Here is a 19,974-nt window from a genome sequence, read left to right on the forward strand (position 1 = left end):
GGAGGCGCTTCCTGAGGTGGCATTCCTTGGGGAATGCTGGGATCCAGGCTATGTGATGGGCAGGAAGGACAGGGCTTTCTTCTTCTCAGCAGCCGGGACCAGTCCGGGTTTCCTGTGCATTTTCCGGAGCTCCGCCATGGTGCCGTTGAAGGTTTGCTGGGAACAGGGAACACAAAGGGATCACTGAGCTCAGCTCAGCTCTCAGAGCACAGTTCTCACCTGTAAAAACTTTTTTTCCTGAAAAATAAAACCAAATGCCTTTTCAGACTTTCCCAGTGGTGCTGGGAAGAGCTGGGAGAATCCCCATCACACCAGCATTGCTCTGCTGAGAGAAGATCCCAGCAGGCTCCAAGGAGGGGACAGGAATCCCTAGGAAATTCTCCAGAGCACTGAAAAGATGTTTGAGATGTTTTCATGGAATCCCAGAATTATTTCAGTTGAGAAGGACCTTAAGGCTTATCTCAATAAGGTGAGACAGAGACACCTTCCACTATTCCAGGCTGCTCCAAGCTCCATCCAACCTGGCCTTGGGCACTTCCAGGGATCCAGGGGCAGCCACAGCTGCTCTGGGAATTTCATTCCAGTCTCTCTCCACCCTCCCAGCCAGGAATTCCTTCCCAGTGTCCCATCCATCCCTGCCCTCTAGCTGTGGGAAGCCATTCCCTGTGTCCTGCCCCTCCATCCCTTGTCCCTCTCCAGCTCTTTAGGGCCTGGAAGGGCTCTGAGGTCTCTCTGGAGCATTCTCCAGGTGAACATTCCCATCTCTCTCTGGGTGAATTTGTCTGCCCAGGTTGGACAGGGCTTGGAGCACCCTGGGATAGTGGAAGGTGTCTCTGCCCATGGCAGGGGCTGGGACTGGATGATCCTGAAGGTCCCTTCCATCCCAGTCCATTCTGGGATTCTCCCTGGGGTTACCTTTTGATCTGTCTTCATCCTGGCCCTGTAGAAGGACACGGAGCCCGGGCAGTCTGGCAGCGCTGTCTCCTGCACCCACTCAAACTTGTCCTGCACGTCTTCATCCTGCCAGGGAAAAGCATTCCATGTGCAAAACACACACCTGCACACCTGGGACATCCATCCCTTTTGTGGCACCAAACACCAAGTCAGCCAGAACAACCTGGAAGTGAGAGGTTCCCCTTTCCACACCTTGGAGGAGCAGCTTTGGGCAGGGCTTTGAGCAAAAACCTGCAAGGGTTGGGATTTTCCCACAGGAAAAGTGAACATTCCCAGCTCCCCCAGCCTGGCTCCAGCCCTGCAGCATCTCCAGGGCCTCCTCTGGATCTCTCCAGCAGCTCCAGGTCCTTGTGCTGTTGGATCTGGGGCAGCTCTGCAGGTGGGGTCTCACCTGAGGTGCAGAATTCCCCCTTCTGGTCACACTTTTTGGATGCATGGGGAGCTGAACAGAAATGTGCTTTTCAGGATGAGAAAAGACCCAGGCCCCCACAGTGGCTCCTGCCACAGGACTGGTACTGAGCAGTGCCACAAGAGTTTGGCTGCAAACCTGTGATCCCACAGGCTGGGAATCCAAACACCCCTGCACCCCCAGGCACTTTGCCCAGTTCCTGTTGTTCCACAGATGCCAGGTGCCTCAGTCACTGTCCTGATTTAGTCCCTAAACAGTGAAGGGAATGTGACAGCAGGATATGGCTCCAGACATTCCCTTTGTGCCTCATTCCTTCTCCTTTTTCTCCTCCTCCTCCTCCTCCTTCCAGAGGCTCCCTCATTCCCTCAGCACCCCACACATGGCTCCTGAGGAGAATCAGCAGAACTCTGGGATAACTCACCAGGCACATGACTCTGTTCATGGGAATCATTCCAGGTCTGATGTTCCCACCAGGCTCCAGAGCTTCCTTCATGTCTTTAGGAAGACGGAAGTTTTCGTTGTACCAGATATCAAACTCTGCAAAGCAAAGAGGGGCAATTAATGGGCTGTAATTAATGACCTAAAAGACAGCATGGATTGCTTGTTCCTATGGATCGGGCAGGATCTCAGTGCTCTTAAACCCTCAGACAGGAAGCTCAGAACTCCAGGATTTGGAGTTTCAATGATTGGAAAAGTGAATTTAAGGAGGCTGTTGGCTGTGCTGAGGTGGCCAGGAGGTGGTGGCCAGCTCTGGGGACAGTCCCCTGGCCATGAGAAGGCACCACTCCTGCAGCCCCCAGAATCCCTTTGGAATGGGCAGCACGGCTGGGGCTCGCATTTCAATCCCACACACTCAAGCACAGCCATTTGCCATCCCATAATAGGCAGTGAGAACACACAGCAGGTGGGAATTATGTTCTTATTAATCCTGGGCATTTCCCAGGCACTCCGCTCCTGATCTGGGTGAATCCTGGATGTTTGAACAAACAGCAAACATCTGGAGCACCCAAAAATGCCAAACGCAGATCCAACAGGAAGCAGTGGCACAGTTGTGATTGGGTCCTCTTTATCCCTGGAATGATGGGAATGATTATCCCATTTCTTCCTGCGTGGGATGCTCTGATGGATCCAAGCTGTCCCCTGGCAAATGTTGCTACGTGGACAGCATCCAAAATGTTTGGGGCTCTGGAATTCCTACAGGGACTGGCTTCCCTTAGAGGGGCAAATCCAGGGATACAGCAGGGGCAGTTTGAACCCACAGATTTCAAAGTGGAATTTGCAGGGATTTCCCAGGCAGAGCTGTGGCCAAGCTCCTTTTCCTGATAAGGCTGCAGCTCTGGAAGTTGGAAATCACATAGGGACAGAGGAAATATTTGGAATCCAGAGGCAAAGCCCTGTCCCAGGGCAATTCCTTAACCACCACCTCTATTAAATAAAATCAAGGATGAGATCCGGGGTCAGCAGTGTGGGAATTCCTTGTGGGAATTTTTCCCCCATGTGGGGGTGGGACCAAGGAGTAGAGGGACATTATCTGGAAGAGAGGATCTGCAGCAATTCAAGGTTAGGTCAGAAAACCCCACCTGATTATGGATAAAATCCAGTCTGGAAGGCAACAGGACAAAGGACAACAGGAAATGGTAATTTGGCAAGGGGCTGGAGGGACAGGACACAGGGAATGGCTCCCACTGCCAGAGGGCAGGGATGGATGGGATATTGGGAAGGAATTCCTGGCTGGGAGGGTGGGCAGGCCCTGGCACAGGTGCCCAGAGCAGCTGTGGCTGCCCCTGAATCCCTGAAGTGTCCAAGGCCAGGCTGGACAGGGCTTGGAGCAGCCTGGGACAGTGGGAAGGGATTGGAACTGGATAAGCTTTAAGGTCCCTTCCCACCCAAACCATTCTGGGGTCCCATGAAGTTTGGGAGTGCTCCAGTCTGGATTTATCCCTGCTGAGCTGCAGGCTGCTGAGCCCTGGTGCTCACTTCTCCTGCACTTATCCACGAGGTGCTGGCAGTACTGCATCTCTGCCTTCAGGTCCTGCAGCTCAGTAAAGCCAGCCCTGTGCTCCTCCTTCAGCTCCTTCAGCTTCACGATGAGGGAGAACTCCTTCTCATCGATGATCACGTGTCCTTTCCCATCCGTGTATTCTCCTGGAGAGGGAGAAAAGGAAGGGAAGGTTCTGCTGAGGGTGGAGAGCAGGGACAGGGCTCTGCAGATGTCACACCTGATGGAGGGTCTGACTTGGCTGCCAGGGGAAAAATCCCTGGGATTGCTTAGATGGGAGATTGGGAAGGAATTCCTGGCTGGGAGGGTTGGGAGGCACAGGCTGCCCAGGGAAGCTGTGGCTGCTCCTGGATCCCTGGAAAGGTCCAAGGCCAGGTTGGATTTGGTTTGGAGCAACCTGGGACAGTGGGAGGTGTCCCTATCCATGGCAGGGGTGGAGTGGGATGATCCTTAACATCCCTTCCAACCCAAACCATTCTGGAATTCTGTAACCACCCAAAACTGCTCTGGAACCTGGAAATCACATAGGGACAGAGGAAATATTTGGAATCCAGAGGCAAAGCCCTGTCCCAGGGCAATTCCTTAACCACCACCTCTATTAAATTAAATCAAATCAAATCAAGGATGAGATCTCGAAGCCCAGAGCTCCATCCCCTGTCCCGTGCTGCCTCCTCACCCTCCTGCCTCCGCTTCCTCTTCTGAGCCTCCAGAGCCTCCTTGATTGCCTCAATCTGCTCCTTGAGGCCATTGATCTTCCGTGCCACAGAGTGGATTCCCTTCTTCCTGGCAATGAGGATTCTCTTGTTCTCCCTGAAGATCCGATGGATCTCCTGTCCAGTCTCCTTCTTAAACACCTCAAAGGCCTTTTCCTTGGACAGAGAGGGCCTGAAAGCAGACACAGACACAGGAGCTCACTCTGTCCTGCCCTGCAGCGTGCAGGGAATGATTCAGGCTGGAAAAGCTCCCCAAGATTGAGTCCAAGCATCCCCCAGCACTGCCAAGGCCACCCCTGACCATGTCCCCTAGTGCCACATCCATATGGATGTCACATCCCTCCAGGGATGGGGAACCACCACTGTCCTGGGCAGCTGTGCCACATCTGGACAGCCCCTTCCAGGAGGAACATTCCAAATTTCCACCCTGAGCCTACCCTGGCCCAGCCTGAGGCCATTCCCTCTCCTCCTGTCCCTGTTCCCTGGGATAAGATCCCAAATCCCCCCGGCTGTCCCCTCCTGTCAGGAGTTCTGCAGAGCAACAAGGTCCCCCCTGATCCCCCTTTTCTCCAGGCTGAGCCCCTTCCCAGCTCCCTCAGCCCCTCCTGGGGCTCCAGCCCTTTCCCAGTTCCATTCCCTGGACAAGCTGCAGCCCCTCAGTGTGGTGAGGGGCCCAGAACTCGACTCAGGATTTGAGGTGTGGCCTCCCCAGTCCTTGGGAATAGTCACAGTTGAGGTCTGATGGGATTTCAGTGGGCTCCTTTGGGGTCCCTGGCACTGTTCCCATGCCCACCCCAGCACCCACTGTCCCCCAGGCTGCTCCCAGAACAAAGCTCTTCACACAGACACCCTATTCCTCAGAACTGAGTATTCCCCGGAAAGCCAGCCTTTCATGGCTTGAATTTTCACCAAAATAATGGATATTGTTCCTCCCTATTGTTAAACAAATGCCTGTGCTCAGCCCATGCTGCATTCCCAGCAGGATCAGCTCCCTCTGGAGCCAAACCCCACAGCTCCAAGCACTGGCCAGCTCCACAGCACCGCTGCCATGCCTTGGAAGTCCTGCCTGTTTTCCAAGTCAGAATTCCCAACGCTATTCCCGACTTTTCTGTGAAATGGCTTTGATGCCAGCGTGTGCCAGTGAACACCTGGTGTTGTTCCAGTATGAGCCACCCCAGGCAAAAAAAAGGAGAATGTCACAGTCCACAGATGCTGCTCTGTGCTGGTGATATTCCTGGAGAGCAGGATGGGCTTGGGAGCAGAAGACAGAAACATAAAATCATGGAATGATTTGGGTTGGAGGAGACCTTGAAGCTTATCTTGTTCCAAGGCAGGTGCCCAGAGGGCTCCACATTCCTCACTCCAAACTCCAGCTCCTGCCTTCCCTGGGTGCCCTCTTAAGGGCATTTTCCAGCTCCTGCAGGGCTGTGTGAGCTGGCACAGGGCTGTAAACAACAGCCCCTGGGCAAAGTGCCACGGCTCCAGCTCCCAGAGGCAGCTCCCAGCTGCTGGAAGAGCTCTGGGATGGGCCTCCTGCAGCTGCAGCAGCCTGTCCTGCCAGCCCTGGGAACACCAGAGGGACACAAATCCCATGTGGAGGGCACAGAGGGGATGGAAACACGGTGAGGAGCATCGTGGGAATTCTGCACCAGCTCCACTGCTCTGCTGCAACCCAGAAACCACACCCTGGGCAGCAGGGAAGGGGGATTCTGCCCCTCTGCCCCTCAGGTGAGACCCCCCTGCAGAGCTGCCCCAGCCCCAAATCCAGCAGCACAAGGACCTGGAGCTGCTGCAGGGCTGGAGCCAGGCTGGGAGAGCTGGGAATGTTCCCCTGGAGAGGAGAAGGCTCCAGGGAGAGCTCAGAGCCCTGCCAGGGCCTGAAGGGGCTCCAGGAGAGCTGGAGAGGGACTGGGGACAGGGATGGAGGGACAGGACACAGGGAATGGCTCCCACTGCCAGAGGGCAGGGATGGATGGGAGATTGGGAATTCCTGGCTGGGAGGGTGGGGAGGAGCTGGGGTGGAATTCCCAGAGCAGCTGTGGCTGCCCCTGGATCCCTGGCAGTGCCCAAGGACACGGCTTGGAGCAGCCTGGGACAGTGGGAGGTGTCCCTGCCATGGCAGGGGGTAGAATAGGATAATCCCTAAATTCCCTTCCAACCCAAGCCAGCCTGGAATTCCATGATTCTTTAGCTCCACTTTCATGACTGTAGGGATTTCTGGCTGCATGTGAGGTCTCCCTGCAGTTTTCCCACTCACCAAAGAGATGCTGCAGTTTTCAGGGATTAAAGAACTAAATAAATATAAATAAAATTAAATAAAAATTAAATAAATTAAATTAATTGAAGCTTTTAAATATTCAAGAGCACGTGATCAGGGCAGAGCTGGAAACACAGAGGTGACCCCCACCACCATCACTTGGAGCTCAGGGGGCTCCCACCACCCCTCCTGTCCTGTATTCCTGCAGATCTCCAAACCTCTCCCCTTTGCCTTGGAGTTGCACTCAGGGAACACAATCCATTGTAAAGCACCCTCTGGAAAAGGGGATTTACTCCCTCCCAGGGAAAACCTACTTGAGGTTCTGGGAATCCTCTGAAGATGGGATTGAGGACTCTTCATCACCCTCCTGGTAAACTCCTTCCTCTTCCTTTTCTTCTTCCTCTTCCTCTTCCTCTTCCAGATCCTCGATGGGACTTTTGGATAGTGAGGATTCATCCTGACTTATATCAGGAGGAGGGCTCCTAATTCTTTCCTTCCTGACAGGGGGGAAAGACAAACCACATTCATTAATTTCCTCATCAGAGGGATCTGGAACCAAAACATGCTGCAAGTTTGGCTTTGCTGAGTTCAAAACTGATCTGAGGTAGCTTCTACCAAAGTTTCCAGGGAAATTATCCACTGGCAAGGAATGAAATCAGCCTTGTTCCCACAAATCCTTCATCCTGAGAGTGGAGGACCTGCCCTGGATCCTGTGGGATACAGGCCAGGCTGGAGGAGCTCTCCTGAGAAGGATCCCAAGGAGAGCAGTCCCACCCTGCCCAGCTTTGGGCTCACCTGGACAAAGGCTAACCTTCTCCAAAAGGAATCCCCAAGGATTTGATCCAACCCCACATTTAAACCAAGCCTGGCTCCCTGCTCCTTTCCCTCCAAAACCCCTCCAGCATCAACTGCAGCAAAGAGAAATAGAATCATCATGGAATCATGGAATGGGTTTAGTTGGAAGGGACCTTAAACACATCCCAATCCACCCCTGCCATGGCAGGAACACCTCCCACTGTCCCAGGCTGCTCCAAATCAAATCCAGCCTGGCCTTGGGCACTGCCAGGGATCCAGGGGCAGCTACAGCTGCTCTGGCACCTGTGCCAGGGCCTGCCCACCCTGCCAGGGGATTTCTTCCTAAGGAATGCTGTGATCAGGAGAGTGGGATTTGGGACACAGGCAGAGGAGTGTTTGCCACATCTCCTGAAACCAAAACAGCACAGCAGAGCCCAGGGGTCACACAGACACCAAAGCCTTGGGGGTTCCTCCGCTCTCTCCACGAGGACTTTGGGGAAATGTCAGGGAGGAACCAAGCAGGTTTTACTTCTGTAAACTGAAGGCTCTTCCTCTGCTCAGGACTGGCTGCTTCCCCCTTCCCTCCCCAAATCTCTGCTGCTTCTCTGGCAGCTCCCTCCATTCCTTTCTCCATGGGCTGCACATTCCTGCCTGGGCACTGTGAAGTGCTGGGTCCTGAACTTGGGGCACCACAAGGATTGGGGACAGCAGCTGGGAAAGCCCTGAGAGGGACAGGAGCTGCCAGGGAACAGGGACAGGACAAGGGGAAACAACCCCAACCTCAGCCAGGGGAGTGCAGGTTGGATATTGGGAAAATTCCTTCCCCAAAAAGGCTCTCCAGCCCTGGCACAGCTGCCCAGGGCAGTGGTGGAATCCCCATCCCTGGAGGGAATTAAATCCCTGTGGATGTGGCACTTGGGGACACGGTCAGGGGTGGCCTTGGCAGTGCTGGGGGATGGTTGGACTCAATGATCTGGGAGGGCTTTTCCAGTCTAGACAATTCCATGATTCCATGATTATCAGAGGTAAAGCAGTGGTGTGTGACTGCTTAACTCACTCATCAGCTTCCTTCTCCCCATCAGGAGTGGGGGATGTAGGAGGACTTCCAATCTCAATAGTCCCTGCATCATCCTCCTGATCTGAATCCTCATCCTGCTCAACTGTACTTTCCTGGAAGATAAAGGAACATCCCACTGGTGCACACCAGGAAGCACAGAAAGGAAACGTGGAAACACAAAGGAATATCCCATTTGTGGACACCAGGAAGCACAGAAAGGAAACATGGAAACACAGAGGAATATCCCATTGGTAGACACCAGGAAGCAAAGAAAGGAAACATGGAAACACAAAGGAATATCCCACTGGTGGACACCAGGAAGCACAGAAAGGAAACATGGAAACACAAAGGAATATCCCATTGGTGGACACCAGGAAGCACAGAAAGGAAATATGGAAACGGAAGAGAATATCCCATTTGTGGACACCAGGAAGCACAGAAAGGAAACATGGAAACACAAAGGAATATCCCACTGGTGGACACCAGGAAGCACAGAAAGGAAACATGGAAACACAAAGGAATAACCCATTGGTGGACACCAGGAAGCACAGAAAGGAAACATGGAAACAGAAGAGAATATCCCATTGGTGGACTCCAGGAAGCACAGAAAGGAAACATGGAAACACAGAGGAATATCCCATTGGTGGACACCAGGAAGCTGGCCAGGTCTCACCCAGCAGCTCTTCCATCCCCTGGAATGCCCTAATGTGGGAATGAAAAACTCTGTGAGAGCCCACAGGAGGATTTATGGATTAGGTGGGATTTATACACTTGGCTCCAGACATTATAAGGATTAAAAAAGGGATCTCAGCAGAGTCAGGACCTCACCTTCTCCAACCCAGTGGCACACAGGGCACTTTGGAGATTGCATTATACAGGACATTGAGGGGGCTTTAAACTGAAAGGGGCACTGCTTAAATGGGATATTGGGAAGCAATTCCTGGCTGGGAGGGTGGGGAGGCCCTGGAATGGAATTCCCAGAACAGCTGTGGCTGCCCCTGGATCCCTGGAAGTGCCCAAGGCCAGGCTAGGTTTGAGAGATAGTGGGAGGTGTCCCTGCTCATGGAATGGGATGATCTTTAATGTTCCTTCCAACCCAAACCTTTCTGGGATTCTAATTCCCATTTCCTGAACTATTCTGTGCAGATAAAGAGTCAAATTAATCCCTCTGCTGCCAGGAATTCCTCTTTGTTAATGGTGCATCTCTGCTCTGGACACATTTTTTGACAAACTCACCCCCAGTGACATTTGTGAGTTTGATTTCAACAGGGAAAAATCCGCTTCATACAATTCCCATTTTGGCACCAAGGAGCCAGCTCTCAGGTGGATTCTGGGCCAGGCCAAGCCCAGGCATTACCGTGTCCTCATGCTCCTGCTCCTCCTCCTCCTCCTCCTGCTGCTCCTCAGCCTCCTCCAAACGCAGATCCGAGTCAGAACTGGACTCAGAGTCAGACCCAACCATGCGTCCCAGCCCGTACTTGTTCCAGAACCTGCTCTCCACTTCTTCTGCCTGTTGGCTAAGGAAAACACAGCCCTTAAGGAATCCTTTCCCACCTGTGACCCCTGCCAAAGGCAGATTCCCAAAGAAAAACCCCTTTTACCTGTGGTTTTATCCCTCAACAGCCCTCCCAGGCTTCCCATCATAACCTTTGTCCACTCCCTTCCTCTCCTTTTCCGTGACATTCCTTTAGGGCTCTTTAACATTAAAGCTTTTTGATGGTTATTTTAATACTTTTCAGAACCTTCTAATGGGCCACATCAAACCATGCTAACTCTGCTCAGTCCCACCCCCTTGTTTGAATCTTTAATCCAGGTTGGAGGGGGCTTGGAGCAGCCTGGAATAGTGGGAGGTGTCCCTGCCCATGGAATGGGATGGTCCTTAAGGTTCTTCCCAACCCAAACCACTCTAGGATCTCTGGACTTACCTTAAAATCACTTTGAACTGCCTAAACACCTCCTGGATCTGCCTGACATTCACAATCTGAGGAAGAGAGGTACAAAGCCATCAATTTTGGTATTAATTATATAAAGGAGTTTAAAAAAAAATCAGTTTAAAGTGTTTTAAAATTAAGGAAAATACTTCCAGAGCCTCCAAATCAGCAAAAATGGAATGAAAACATGACTTAACAAAGCAAAAAGAAATTAAGGAGTTTAAAAAAAAATCAGTTTAAAGTGTTTTAAAATTAAGGAAAATACTTCCAGAGCCTCCAAATCAGCAAAAATGGAATGAAAACATTACAGACTTAACAAAGCAAAAAGAAATTATATTACAATTCTGGCTTTGGGGTGAAAAACAGCCTCTTTAAAAGACATTGTCACTGCCCCTCTCTTGGAGGAAAAGAGGATGGAATCAGGATTTAATGATTTTTTAGTGAGCCCTTTTCTCACTACTTACATCAATTTCCTCAATGACTCCTCTGAGGTATTTCTGGACTTGGGATCTGATTTCTGCTCTCTGGGCTGTAGTCAGGGGGCTGTAAGTCATCAAGGAATTATTTGCCTAAAAAAACCCCAAAAGATTGGAAAACTGAAAATCAGGGAGTCACAAACAGCTGAGGGAGCCCGTGAGAACAACAGGGACAAAGCTTCGGGCAGGTCCTGTCGTGGTGGGACAAGGAGTGATGGTTTTAAACTAAAAGAGGGAGATTCAGGATGGATTTGAGGAAGGAATTGTTCCCTGGGAGGGTGGGCAGGCCCTGGCACAGGTGCCCAGAGCAGCTGTGGCTGCCCCTGGATCCCTGGCAGTGCCCAAGGACAGGGCTTGGAGCAGCCTGGGACAGTGGGAGGTGTCCCTGCCATGGCAGGGGTGGCACTGGGTGGGCTTTTAGGTCCCTTCCAACCCAAACCATCCTGGAATTCTGTGATTCCACTGCTCTGGCAAACACCTGGAATTGCTGTGCCCATTTCTGCTTGGGATGCTCATCACCTGACTTGGCAGGAGATGGGATTTGGGAGCAACCAACTAACAGAAGAGCTTCAAGAGTGTGGAAAAACCCCAAACCCCATCTCCAGTGGCTGGGGATTGAAATTCCAGCCCCATCCCTCTGTGTGGGATCTTCAGAGGTTTCCCTAAGCCCCCGAGGATGGGGCTGGGAGCACAGGGAAGGACACAACCCCACTGGACAACGAGTTCACTGCTCCTCACCAAGTGGTCCTGCATGGTCAGCTCTTGCTTCAGGAGCTGGATCTCCTCCTCCAGAGCCTTCACTGATGCCTAGCAGGGGAAAAAAGGGTGAGCAAAACACTAAATTATATTGGGGGAAAAACAAAACCTGCTAAAAGCAGCACGACATTGGCTGCTGGAAAATATCCCAGCTGGATCCCAGCTCCCTCAGGGCCTGCAGCAGGGAATCAGTGGGTCTGGAAATCAGTTTGATTTCCCTTTGATTAGGTCCCTACAGCACAGCTTCTGCTGGGTCCTGCCTGCAGAGCCTGCCCAAACCATCACTGCTTTTTAATGGGATGATTTTCTGGTCTGGAATTGCAGGGACCATCAAATTTCAGGATCTGGGATATTATCCTGGAAGCCAAGCATTGTGCAGGGCTCACCTCTGCCACTACTCAGCAGCTCTGGCAGTAACTGGGACAAAGGAGAGATTTTCCTGTGCTGGATTTGAGTGAATTTCTCCCTAACATGAAATATCTTCAAGGATTCACTTTTTGAAATGTGTCTTTAGAAAGGTGAGCACAAAAATCTTGGGATTCAGGGAGAAGTGGGCACTGTGGTGCTTTGCAGTGACCTCTGGAGCACCAAACCACAAAGTTTCCTTCCAATTTCAGCTCCTCCAGTTTGGTTTTCACTCTGAAAGTGCACTCTAATATCCTGTGATCCCTTGCTTTAAATGATTTCCTTAATTGCCCAAGTTTTCTAATTGTGGAGAAGCTGTTCTGTTACCAGCAGCAACAGGGATAAAGCTGCAGGAGGACTGGAGATGATTTCCCTGCATGTCAGGGGAATAATTCACCACAAAATTCTCTCTGTTGAGAGCTGAATCTCATCAGAAAAATGTGGGATATGCAGGAGAAAGAATTCCCAGGAAGATGTGACCACCTGCATGGCTGTGCCTTAGACCAGGGAGCTGTAATTAAAAACCTATAAAAAGACTTAACATTGATCCATTCTATCACCCACCTAAAATCAGCAGTGCCAGCTTGGCTGAGGAAGGGTTATTTATGAAACTCCCTGATTTTCCTCAGGTTTTTCAGGTTATTGTCCTAAACATGAATGACAAAATGATCACATTGCCCTTGCCCAGCCCCCTGCTGTCCCTACCTCCCTGTAGAAGGGCTCGTTGGGGACAGGCTCTGCTGTCACCCAGTTCATCCTGGTGGCAAAGCGAAGGGAGGACAGCTGGAAAACAAAGGCTTGAGGTAAAGGAGAGAGATCTTGGCAGAAATATCATTTTCCTGATCTTTCTACTGAATTCTATCAGACCCAAGAGCAGAGAGATATAAAATCTGTGGATTGTTCCAGGTGATTCCTTGCTGTTTGCTATGGATCAGCTCACACAGGGGCATTTTCACCCATTTGGTCATTTACAGGTTAAAAAACAACCCCTGGGAGGTTCCTCCTCCTTCCTGCTGCAGCAGGGAGCCAGCTCAGCTCTGCTGGGAAATGGGGCAATTCCAGGGGGCCATGAGAGGATGACCCATGGAAACACATGTAATTAATTATTTAATTAATTATAATAATTATAATTAATTATTATTATTATCTCTCCAGTAAGCTTAAATCTGAGCAGCTCCTGCCTGCCCTGCCTCAGGCTCTCATCTGACAGGAGTCTGGATTTGAGCTTTGGGATAAGATGAGCTCTCCAAAGTTTGGGATGAATTAGGAACAGGGAGCCAGCTCAGCTCTGCTGGGAAATGGGGCAATTCCAGGGGTCCATGAGGGGATGGCCCATGGAAACACACTTAATTAATTAATTATAATAATGATAATTATTATGATTATGATAATAACACAATATAATAATATTAAACTATATTATTACATTAGAGTATCAATATATTACTATACATTATATATTATTAATTATTAATACTAATAGTAATTTTATATTATTATTGATAAATATTTAAAATTATGTTAATACTTATATGAATGTAAACTATTTTGGGTGATTTTTTTGTTGCTGTTTCCTTTCCTGCAGTGTATTTTAATATGTGCTAATTGAAATAGAGGAGAGGTAAAAAATGGAGTTGTATATTTATTTACAAGCTTTTTAAAAGATAAATTGTGTAATTAAGAAATGATACTTAAATAATTTAAACTTAATAGCTAATTACTTGTGACTTGCCATGTGGATTTTTTTATTTAATTATAAAATATTATTTAAACTTAGGAAGAAGAAAGTGAAGAAGGTAAAGAAGAAGGATTAGCTTCTGTCTTAAAACTTCTATCTTGTTTTATATATATTACTATATTTTAAAACTTTAAGTTTTCTACTATGTGATATTACACACTTTTATTTAAATTATGTACAGATAATTTTCATTTTATTATTTAATTTTGGAAGATTTTTCTATGGTTTAAGGTTAAATGTAGTGTTTGCTTAGGGGTCAGTGTCTGTTAACACAGAAAGTCTAAAATTTTCAGTAGCCAGGGCTCCAACAGAATCCCAGAGTGGTTTGGGGTGGAAGGGATTTAGTGATCATCCAGTGCCACCCCTGCCATGCCAGGGACACCTCCCACTGTCCCAGGGTGCTCCCAGCCCTGCCCAAGCTTGGACACTGCCAGGGAACAGCCACAGCTGCTCTGGGAATTCCATCCCAGCCAGGAATTCCTGCCCAAGATCCCACCTAAGGCTCCTTTCAGTTTAAAGAATTATTATTATTATTATTATTATTATTATTATTATTATTATTATTATTATTATTATTATTATTATTATTATTATTATTATTATTATTATTATTATTATTATTATTATTATTATTATTATTATTATTATTATTATTATTGTTGTTGTTGTTGTTGTTGTTGTTGTTGTTATTATTATTATTATCTCTCCAGTAAGCTTAAATCTGAGCAGCTCCTGCCTGCCCTGCCTCAGGCTCTCATCTGACAGGAGTCTGGATTTGAGCCTTTGGGATAAGATGAGCTCTCCAAAGTTTGGGATGAATTAGGAATTCCCCCAACTCACGGTCTCTTCCAAGTGCTCAGCTTCCCCATAGATGTTTGTCACCAGGACAGTGTTGCAGCTTCCCCCTGGGAAAAAAAAATCATATTAAAAATAAAGCAAATAATATAATTTTGGGTGATTTTTTTGTTGCTGTTTCCTTTCCTGCAGTGTATTTTAATATGTGCTAATTGAAATAGAGGAGAGGTAAAAAATGGAGTTGTATATTTATTTACAAGCTTTTTAAAAGATAAATTGTGTAATTAAGAAATGATACTTAAATAATTTAAACTTAATAGCTAATTACTTGTGACTTGCCATGTGGATTTTTTTATTTAATTATAAAATATTATTTAAACTTAGGAAGAAGAAAGTGAAGAAGGTAAAGAAGAAGGATTAGCTTCTGTCTTAAAACTTCTATCTTGTTTTATATATATTACTATATTTTAAAACTTTAAGTTTTCTACTATGTGATATTACACACTTTTATTTAAATTATGTACAGATAATTTTCATTTTATTATTTAATTTTGGAAGATTTTTCTATGGTTTAAGGTTAAATGTAGTGTTTGCTTAGGGGTCAGTGTCTGTTAACACAGAAAGTCTAAAATTTTCAGTAGCCAGGGCTCCAACAGAATCCCAGAGTGGTTTGGGGTGGAAGGGATTTAGTGATCATCCAGTGCCACCCCTGCCATGCCAGGGACACCTCCCACTGTCCCAGGGTGCTCCCAGCCCTGCCCAAGCTTGGACACTGCCAGGGAACAGCCACAGCTGCTCTGGGAATTCCATCCCAGCCAGGAATTCCTGCCCAAGATCCCACCCAAGGCTCCTTTCAGTTTAAAGAAGCACAAAGGACATACCAGGCTGTAACAGCCCCTCCACAGGACACAGAGAGAGAGGCACAGAGTGACTAAAAAGGTGAAATTTGTGTCTCATGGGATGAGGATGCAGGAAGAGAATGGGAATAAAAACCCTGAGTTCCTGGTGTAGGTAAAAATTCTGTTTCTCAGGATGCCCAGAGCAGCTGCGGCTGCGCCTGGATCCCTGGAAAGGTCCAAGGTTGGACACTTGGAGCAGCCTGGGACAGTGGAAGGTGTCCCTGCCACGGCAGGGGAGGAATGCATGATCCTTAAGGTCCCTTCCAGCCCAAACCATTCCAGGATTCCCTGATAAATGACCTCAGGACTTGCCACGGCCATGAAACAGCAGTTTTGCCGGAGCTGTGGGCAGTGCCAGCTCTTACCCAGCGAGTCCTTGAGGACGTGGGTGAGTTTGCTCTGCCTGAAGGGGATGTGCTCCCTCTTGGGATCGGCCAGGGCGATGACCAGCTGCTCCAGGAAGGACAGGGATTTGTTGATGTAGGAGGCCTCCACCCGCACCTGGCCCTCAGACTGCGGTGGAGAGCAAGAGGAGACAGTTCTGGTCACACACACGACAGGGCAGAGCTCTGCAGGGCTGATGTTGTTTTGATCCTGATCAACGCGGAACGCCACGGAGTCAGGGAATTGTTGAGGTTGGGAAAGGCCCCTCAGATCGGCCCAGCCGTTCCCAGCACTGCCAAGGCCACCCCTGACCGTGTCCCCAAGTGCCACACCCACAGGGATTTAAATCCCTCCAGCGATGGGGACTGTTTAAGGTCCCTTCCAGCCCAAACCATTCCAGGATTCCCTGATAAATGATGACCTCAGGACTTGCCATGGCCATGGCAACACCAGTTTTGCAGGAGCTGTGGGCAGTGCCAGCTCTTACCCAGCGAGTCCTTGAGGACGTGGCTGAGTCAAAAGACTGTCCACTGCCCTGTGCAGCTGTACCAGAGCTGGACACACTTTTCCAGGAGGAATATTCTCAACTTCCAACCTGAACTTCTCCCCGAAGCAATTTCCTCCTGTCCCTGTTCCCTGGAGCACAGCCCGACCCCCCCCGGCTGTCCCCTCCTGTCAGGAGCTGTGCAGAGCCACAAGGTCCCCCCTGATCCCCCTTTTCTCCAGGCTCAGCCCCTTCCCAGCTCCCTCAGCCCCTCCTGAGGCTCCAGACCCTCCCCAGCTCTGTTCCCTTCCCTGTTTTTCCAAAGGGACCCAAAGGAAGCAGAGGAGCTCCCACCACTCACCCCAGTCTTGCTCAGCCTCTCAGACCCTGCCAGGTCAATTAAGGTGATTTTAGATTTAAGGCATTTGTGATTTGTGTAATCTCTGGAACGACACTGAGGGAGAGAGGAAGAGAAACTGCACTTAGGGGCAGACAAAACTGAAATACAGGAAAAAACAAAGATCCCCTTGGACCCCTAGAAAGTTGTCCCAGTCCATAGGAACAAGGCTGGAGCTCTCACCTCAATGTACACGGTGAAGATGCAGTGGGATCTGGAGGAATTCTTATTCAGGCTGTGCTCTCCTATCACTCTGTTGGTCTCACCCTGCCAATGGAGAGAAAATTCCAAGCTCAGCTCACGGAATTGTGGCTTTTTGAGGATAAGCCAGGCAACATCTCTGTGGCTCTTTCCACTTCCTGATGACTGGAAAAGCAAAGAGCTCCCCAAGCTTCAAATGGCACTGAAAATTCCCACAGGTGTGATGGGCAGGGGGATCTGAACCTCTGCCAGGAACACAAAGGGATGTTGGAAGGAGCCTTAAAGTCCATTCCATCCAGCCCCTTGGATGGGCAGGGACACCTTCCACTGCCCCAGGCTGCTCCAAGCCCTGTCCAGCCTGGCCTGGGCACTGCCAGGGATCCAGGGGCAGCCACAGCTGCTCTGGGAATTCCATCCCAGCCCTCCCCACCCTCCCAGCCAGGAATTCCTTCCCAATATCCCATCCATCCCTGCCCTCTGGCAGTGGGAGCCATTCCCTGTGTCCTGTCCCTCCATGCCTTGTCCCCAGTCCCTCTCCATCTCTCCTGGAGCCCCTTCAGGCCCTGGCAGGGCTCTGAGCTCTCCCTGGAGCCTTCTCCTCTGCAGGTGAGCATTCCCAACTTTCTCAGCCATCATCATCCTCCTTCTGCTCTTTAAAAAGGAAGAGGCAGCTCCTGCACATTCCAGAGCTCAGGACACCGCTGGGTTATTAAAAAGGCCAGAGAAAGATTTTAAGGACAGCAGAAGGCTCTGGGTGAGGATCTACCTCCTGCAGACAGATCCAATTATTCATCCCTGTTTTCCTTACCAGCTGAAGCATCCATGAGGAAAAGATGCTGATCTCAGTAACCAAAGTCCCCTCGCAAGCCTCTCACCCTGAACAACCCTGCTGTCAATTCCAACAGTGCCATGATCACCCCAAACCATCTTTTCTTGAAGCATCTTCCAGAATCCCTGAGCCAGGGACATTTTCCTTGCAAAACCAAGAGCTTGCCAGTTTTTCTCCCCACAACCAAGAGGGGTTCAATGGCTGAGCCTCATTCCACCACCTCGGCCACCCACTCCTTCTTTTCCAGCTCCTCCTTCAGGCAGCGCCCACAACCACGGGATTGAAGGGAATATTTGGGTTCTCTTGCCTCAAAAAGGAGATGCAGAGCCTCCTCCTCGTGGCTGACAGGGTGGATGGAGAGCCCCTTGACATAAATCCCGTGGGGACCATCCATGACAGCCAGCTGGTTGTCCTTGGACCCTCGGCCCAGCACCGGCGCCAGGAGGTCGAACAAGGCCTCCTTGTAGATCTCCAGGTAGGAAATTCGGACAGTCACCAGGATATTGAGGAATTCTGTAGCTGATTTGAAGATCTGCACCAAGACAAAGGGTTTGTGTCCATTCACAGGGAGATTTTTAGTTATTTGTGGCTTTTCAGTGAAGATATTTGGGTAGATATAAGATATAAATGGGCGTGGTATAAGTAGATGTAAGATATAAACAGAGAAGATATTTGGGTAGATGTTGATGTAAGATATAAATGGGTGTGGTATAAGTAGATGTAAGATATAAACAGAGAAGATATTTGGGTAGATGTTGGTATGAGATATAATTGGGTGTAGTATAAGTAGATGTAAGATATAAACAGAGAATATATAAAAATATATATTTCCCATTAATAGCAACTTTGGGTAAAGAGTTGTGAAAATTCCTTCTGGCCTTGTCCTACTAGAACAAGGAAAATCTGAGAATGTGAAATGAGAAGGGTATAAAATATAATTAGATATCAAATATAAATAAATGCATTGAGGTGTATAGGAGACATCAATTTCTGTAATAAAGAGATAGATATTGATAGAGAAATAGTTCTGAACAGCTCCAAATGCATCTAGGGGTTTGTGGGGCTAAATCTGAGCTCTGAGGGCTCAGCTGGGATTTGGATTTAATGATCTTACAGAAGCATGGAATTCTGGAATGGTTTGGGTTGGAAGGGACCTTAAACCCATTCCATCCCACCCCTGCCATGGCAGGGATACCTCCCACTGTCCCAGGCTGCTCCAGCCCTGTCCAGCCTGGCCTTGGGCACTGCCAGGGACCCAGGGGCAGCCACAGCTGCTCTGGGCACCCTGTGCCAGGGTCTCTGTGCCTTAGAGATGTTTTTAATGATTTTATGGTAAGTTTTAACCTGATTTCACACAATGGCAGTTTGGAAAACACCTCTTTTGAAGGCTCAGTGACATTTGGGGAGCAGCAAGGAACTAAAGGGGAACAAACTCTGAAAATTACAATAAAACTCCTTTATTCTTTAACCATCATCCCTGGGGTAAAATGAAGGGAAAAAAAACCTCACATAAAACTTATTCACTGTGTTCAAACACTTTTCTACCAGCAAGAGGTGATAGAAGAGTGTTCCTTGGTGTTTCTCCCTCCTCTCCTCCCAGCCAGCTGCAGTCAGTACCTGCTGGATAGCTCTGGGGATGATCCCCCTGTTCCTGTACTCAGAGGTTGCTCCTGTCATGGTGTAGGTTTTGCCAGCTCCAGTTTGCCCATAGCACATGATGGTGCCTAAAAAAATCCCAAAGCAAAAGGATAAACTCAGGAGGGAGCCTCCAAGAGAAGAGCAAATGGCTCTCTGCTCAAACCCAGCCTCTTGTTGTGACCAAAAGAATAAGAATTGCAATAAATCACCGTTGTAGCCCTGCAAAGCTTTGGACACCAAGTCCTTTGCCACAGTCTCATAGACCACTTCCTGGGAAGTGTTGTGGAGGAGCCCATCCACTTTGAAGGACCAGTCAGTCTGAGAGTTATTCACAATTCCTCCCCTGGGACTCTTCTGGATGTAGATATCAATGCTCTGCAAGCCAAAAAGAGAGGGAGATCAACTCAACAGCCCTGGGGGTTTTCAGCAGTTCAGGACCTGAGGTTAAGTAGAAAAGGGAGCAGAAATAACAGAGTTATTTTACTGCCTTGGATGGTTCTAGATGTCCTAAAAGTATCTGGTAATGCTCTCAGATTTCTGGTGACAAATATTATAAATAAAAGGAAATGTGGTTAAGCTCATCTGTTTGACTTTCAGTGATTTTGTGCCTCAGGGAAATGAATTAAGCAGAGAAAGCAAAGGGAGGAATTTGCATAAGAGAGGATGGAAATAGACTGTGCCAATTTGTGGTTAGCACTGGGAAATCCTCATGGATCAGCCAGCCCCAGTCCTTTGGAGGATTTTCCTGGTGATTTTACCACAGGAATTGTGTTTTCCACCCTCACACTCGCTGTGACAAAACCACAGCCAAGCAGGAACACACCAACCAACACCCCCAAAACATTATCCACGGCCTC

General features: G+C 49.0%; 1 protein-coding gene across 1 annotated transcript in view; it reads right to left on the reverse strand.

Annotated features, from left to right (window-relative positions):
• The window catches only part of KIF9 (kinesin family member 9), a 23,330-nt gene continuing 3,356 nt past the window's right edge, over positions 1 to 19,974 (reverse strand). The window contains exons 5-23 of the mRNA XM_041408513.1: positions 19,327 to 19,492; positions 19,097 to 19,203; positions 17,787 to 18,011; positions 16,633 to 16,716; positions 16,414 to 16,506; positions 15,550 to 15,697; positions 14,331 to 14,395; positions 12,458 to 12,535; positions 11,330 to 11,398; positions 10,580 to 10,684; positions 10,110 to 10,165; positions 9,542 to 9,701; positions 8,185 to 8,297; positions 6,647 to 6,829; positions 4,039 to 4,247; positions 3,329 to 3,508; positions 1,785 to 1,900; positions 916 to 1,020; positions 1 to 156 (exon numbers count right to left, since the gene is read on the reverse strand). Coding sequence (XP_041264447.1) covers positions 49 to 156; positions 916 to 1,020; positions 1,785 to 1,900; positions 3,329 to 3,508; positions 4,039 to 4,247; positions 6,647 to 6,829; positions 8,185 to 8,297; positions 9,542 to 9,701; positions 10,110 to 10,165; positions 10,580 to 10,684; positions 11,330 to 11,398; positions 12,458 to 12,535; positions 14,331 to 14,395; positions 15,550 to 15,697; positions 16,414 to 16,506; positions 16,633 to 16,716; positions 17,787 to 18,011; positions 19,097 to 19,203; positions 19,327 to 19,492 — 2,370 coding nt within the window. The 3' untranslated portion in view covers positions 1 to 48. The remainder of the gene's footprint in view (positions 157 to 915; positions 1,021 to 1,784; positions 1,901 to 3,328; positions 3,509 to 4,038; positions 4,248 to 6,646; positions 6,830 to 8,184; positions 8,298 to 9,541; positions 9,702 to 10,109; positions 10,166 to 10,579; positions 10,685 to 11,329; positions 11,399 to 12,457; positions 12,536 to 14,330; positions 14,396 to 15,549; positions 15,698 to 16,413; positions 16,507 to 16,632; positions 16,717 to 17,786; positions 18,012 to 19,096; positions 19,204 to 19,326; positions 19,493 to 19,974) is intronic.

Source organism: Onychostruthus taczanowskii, unplaced genomic scaffold (genome assembly GCF_017590055.1).
Source record: "Onychostruthus taczanowskii isolate IOZ18803 unplaced genomic scaffold, ASM1759005v1 scaffold3, whole genome shotgun sequence".
Lineage (NCBI taxonomy): Eukaryota > Metazoa > Chordata > Aves > Passeriformes > Passeridae > Onychostruthus > Onychostruthus taczanowskii.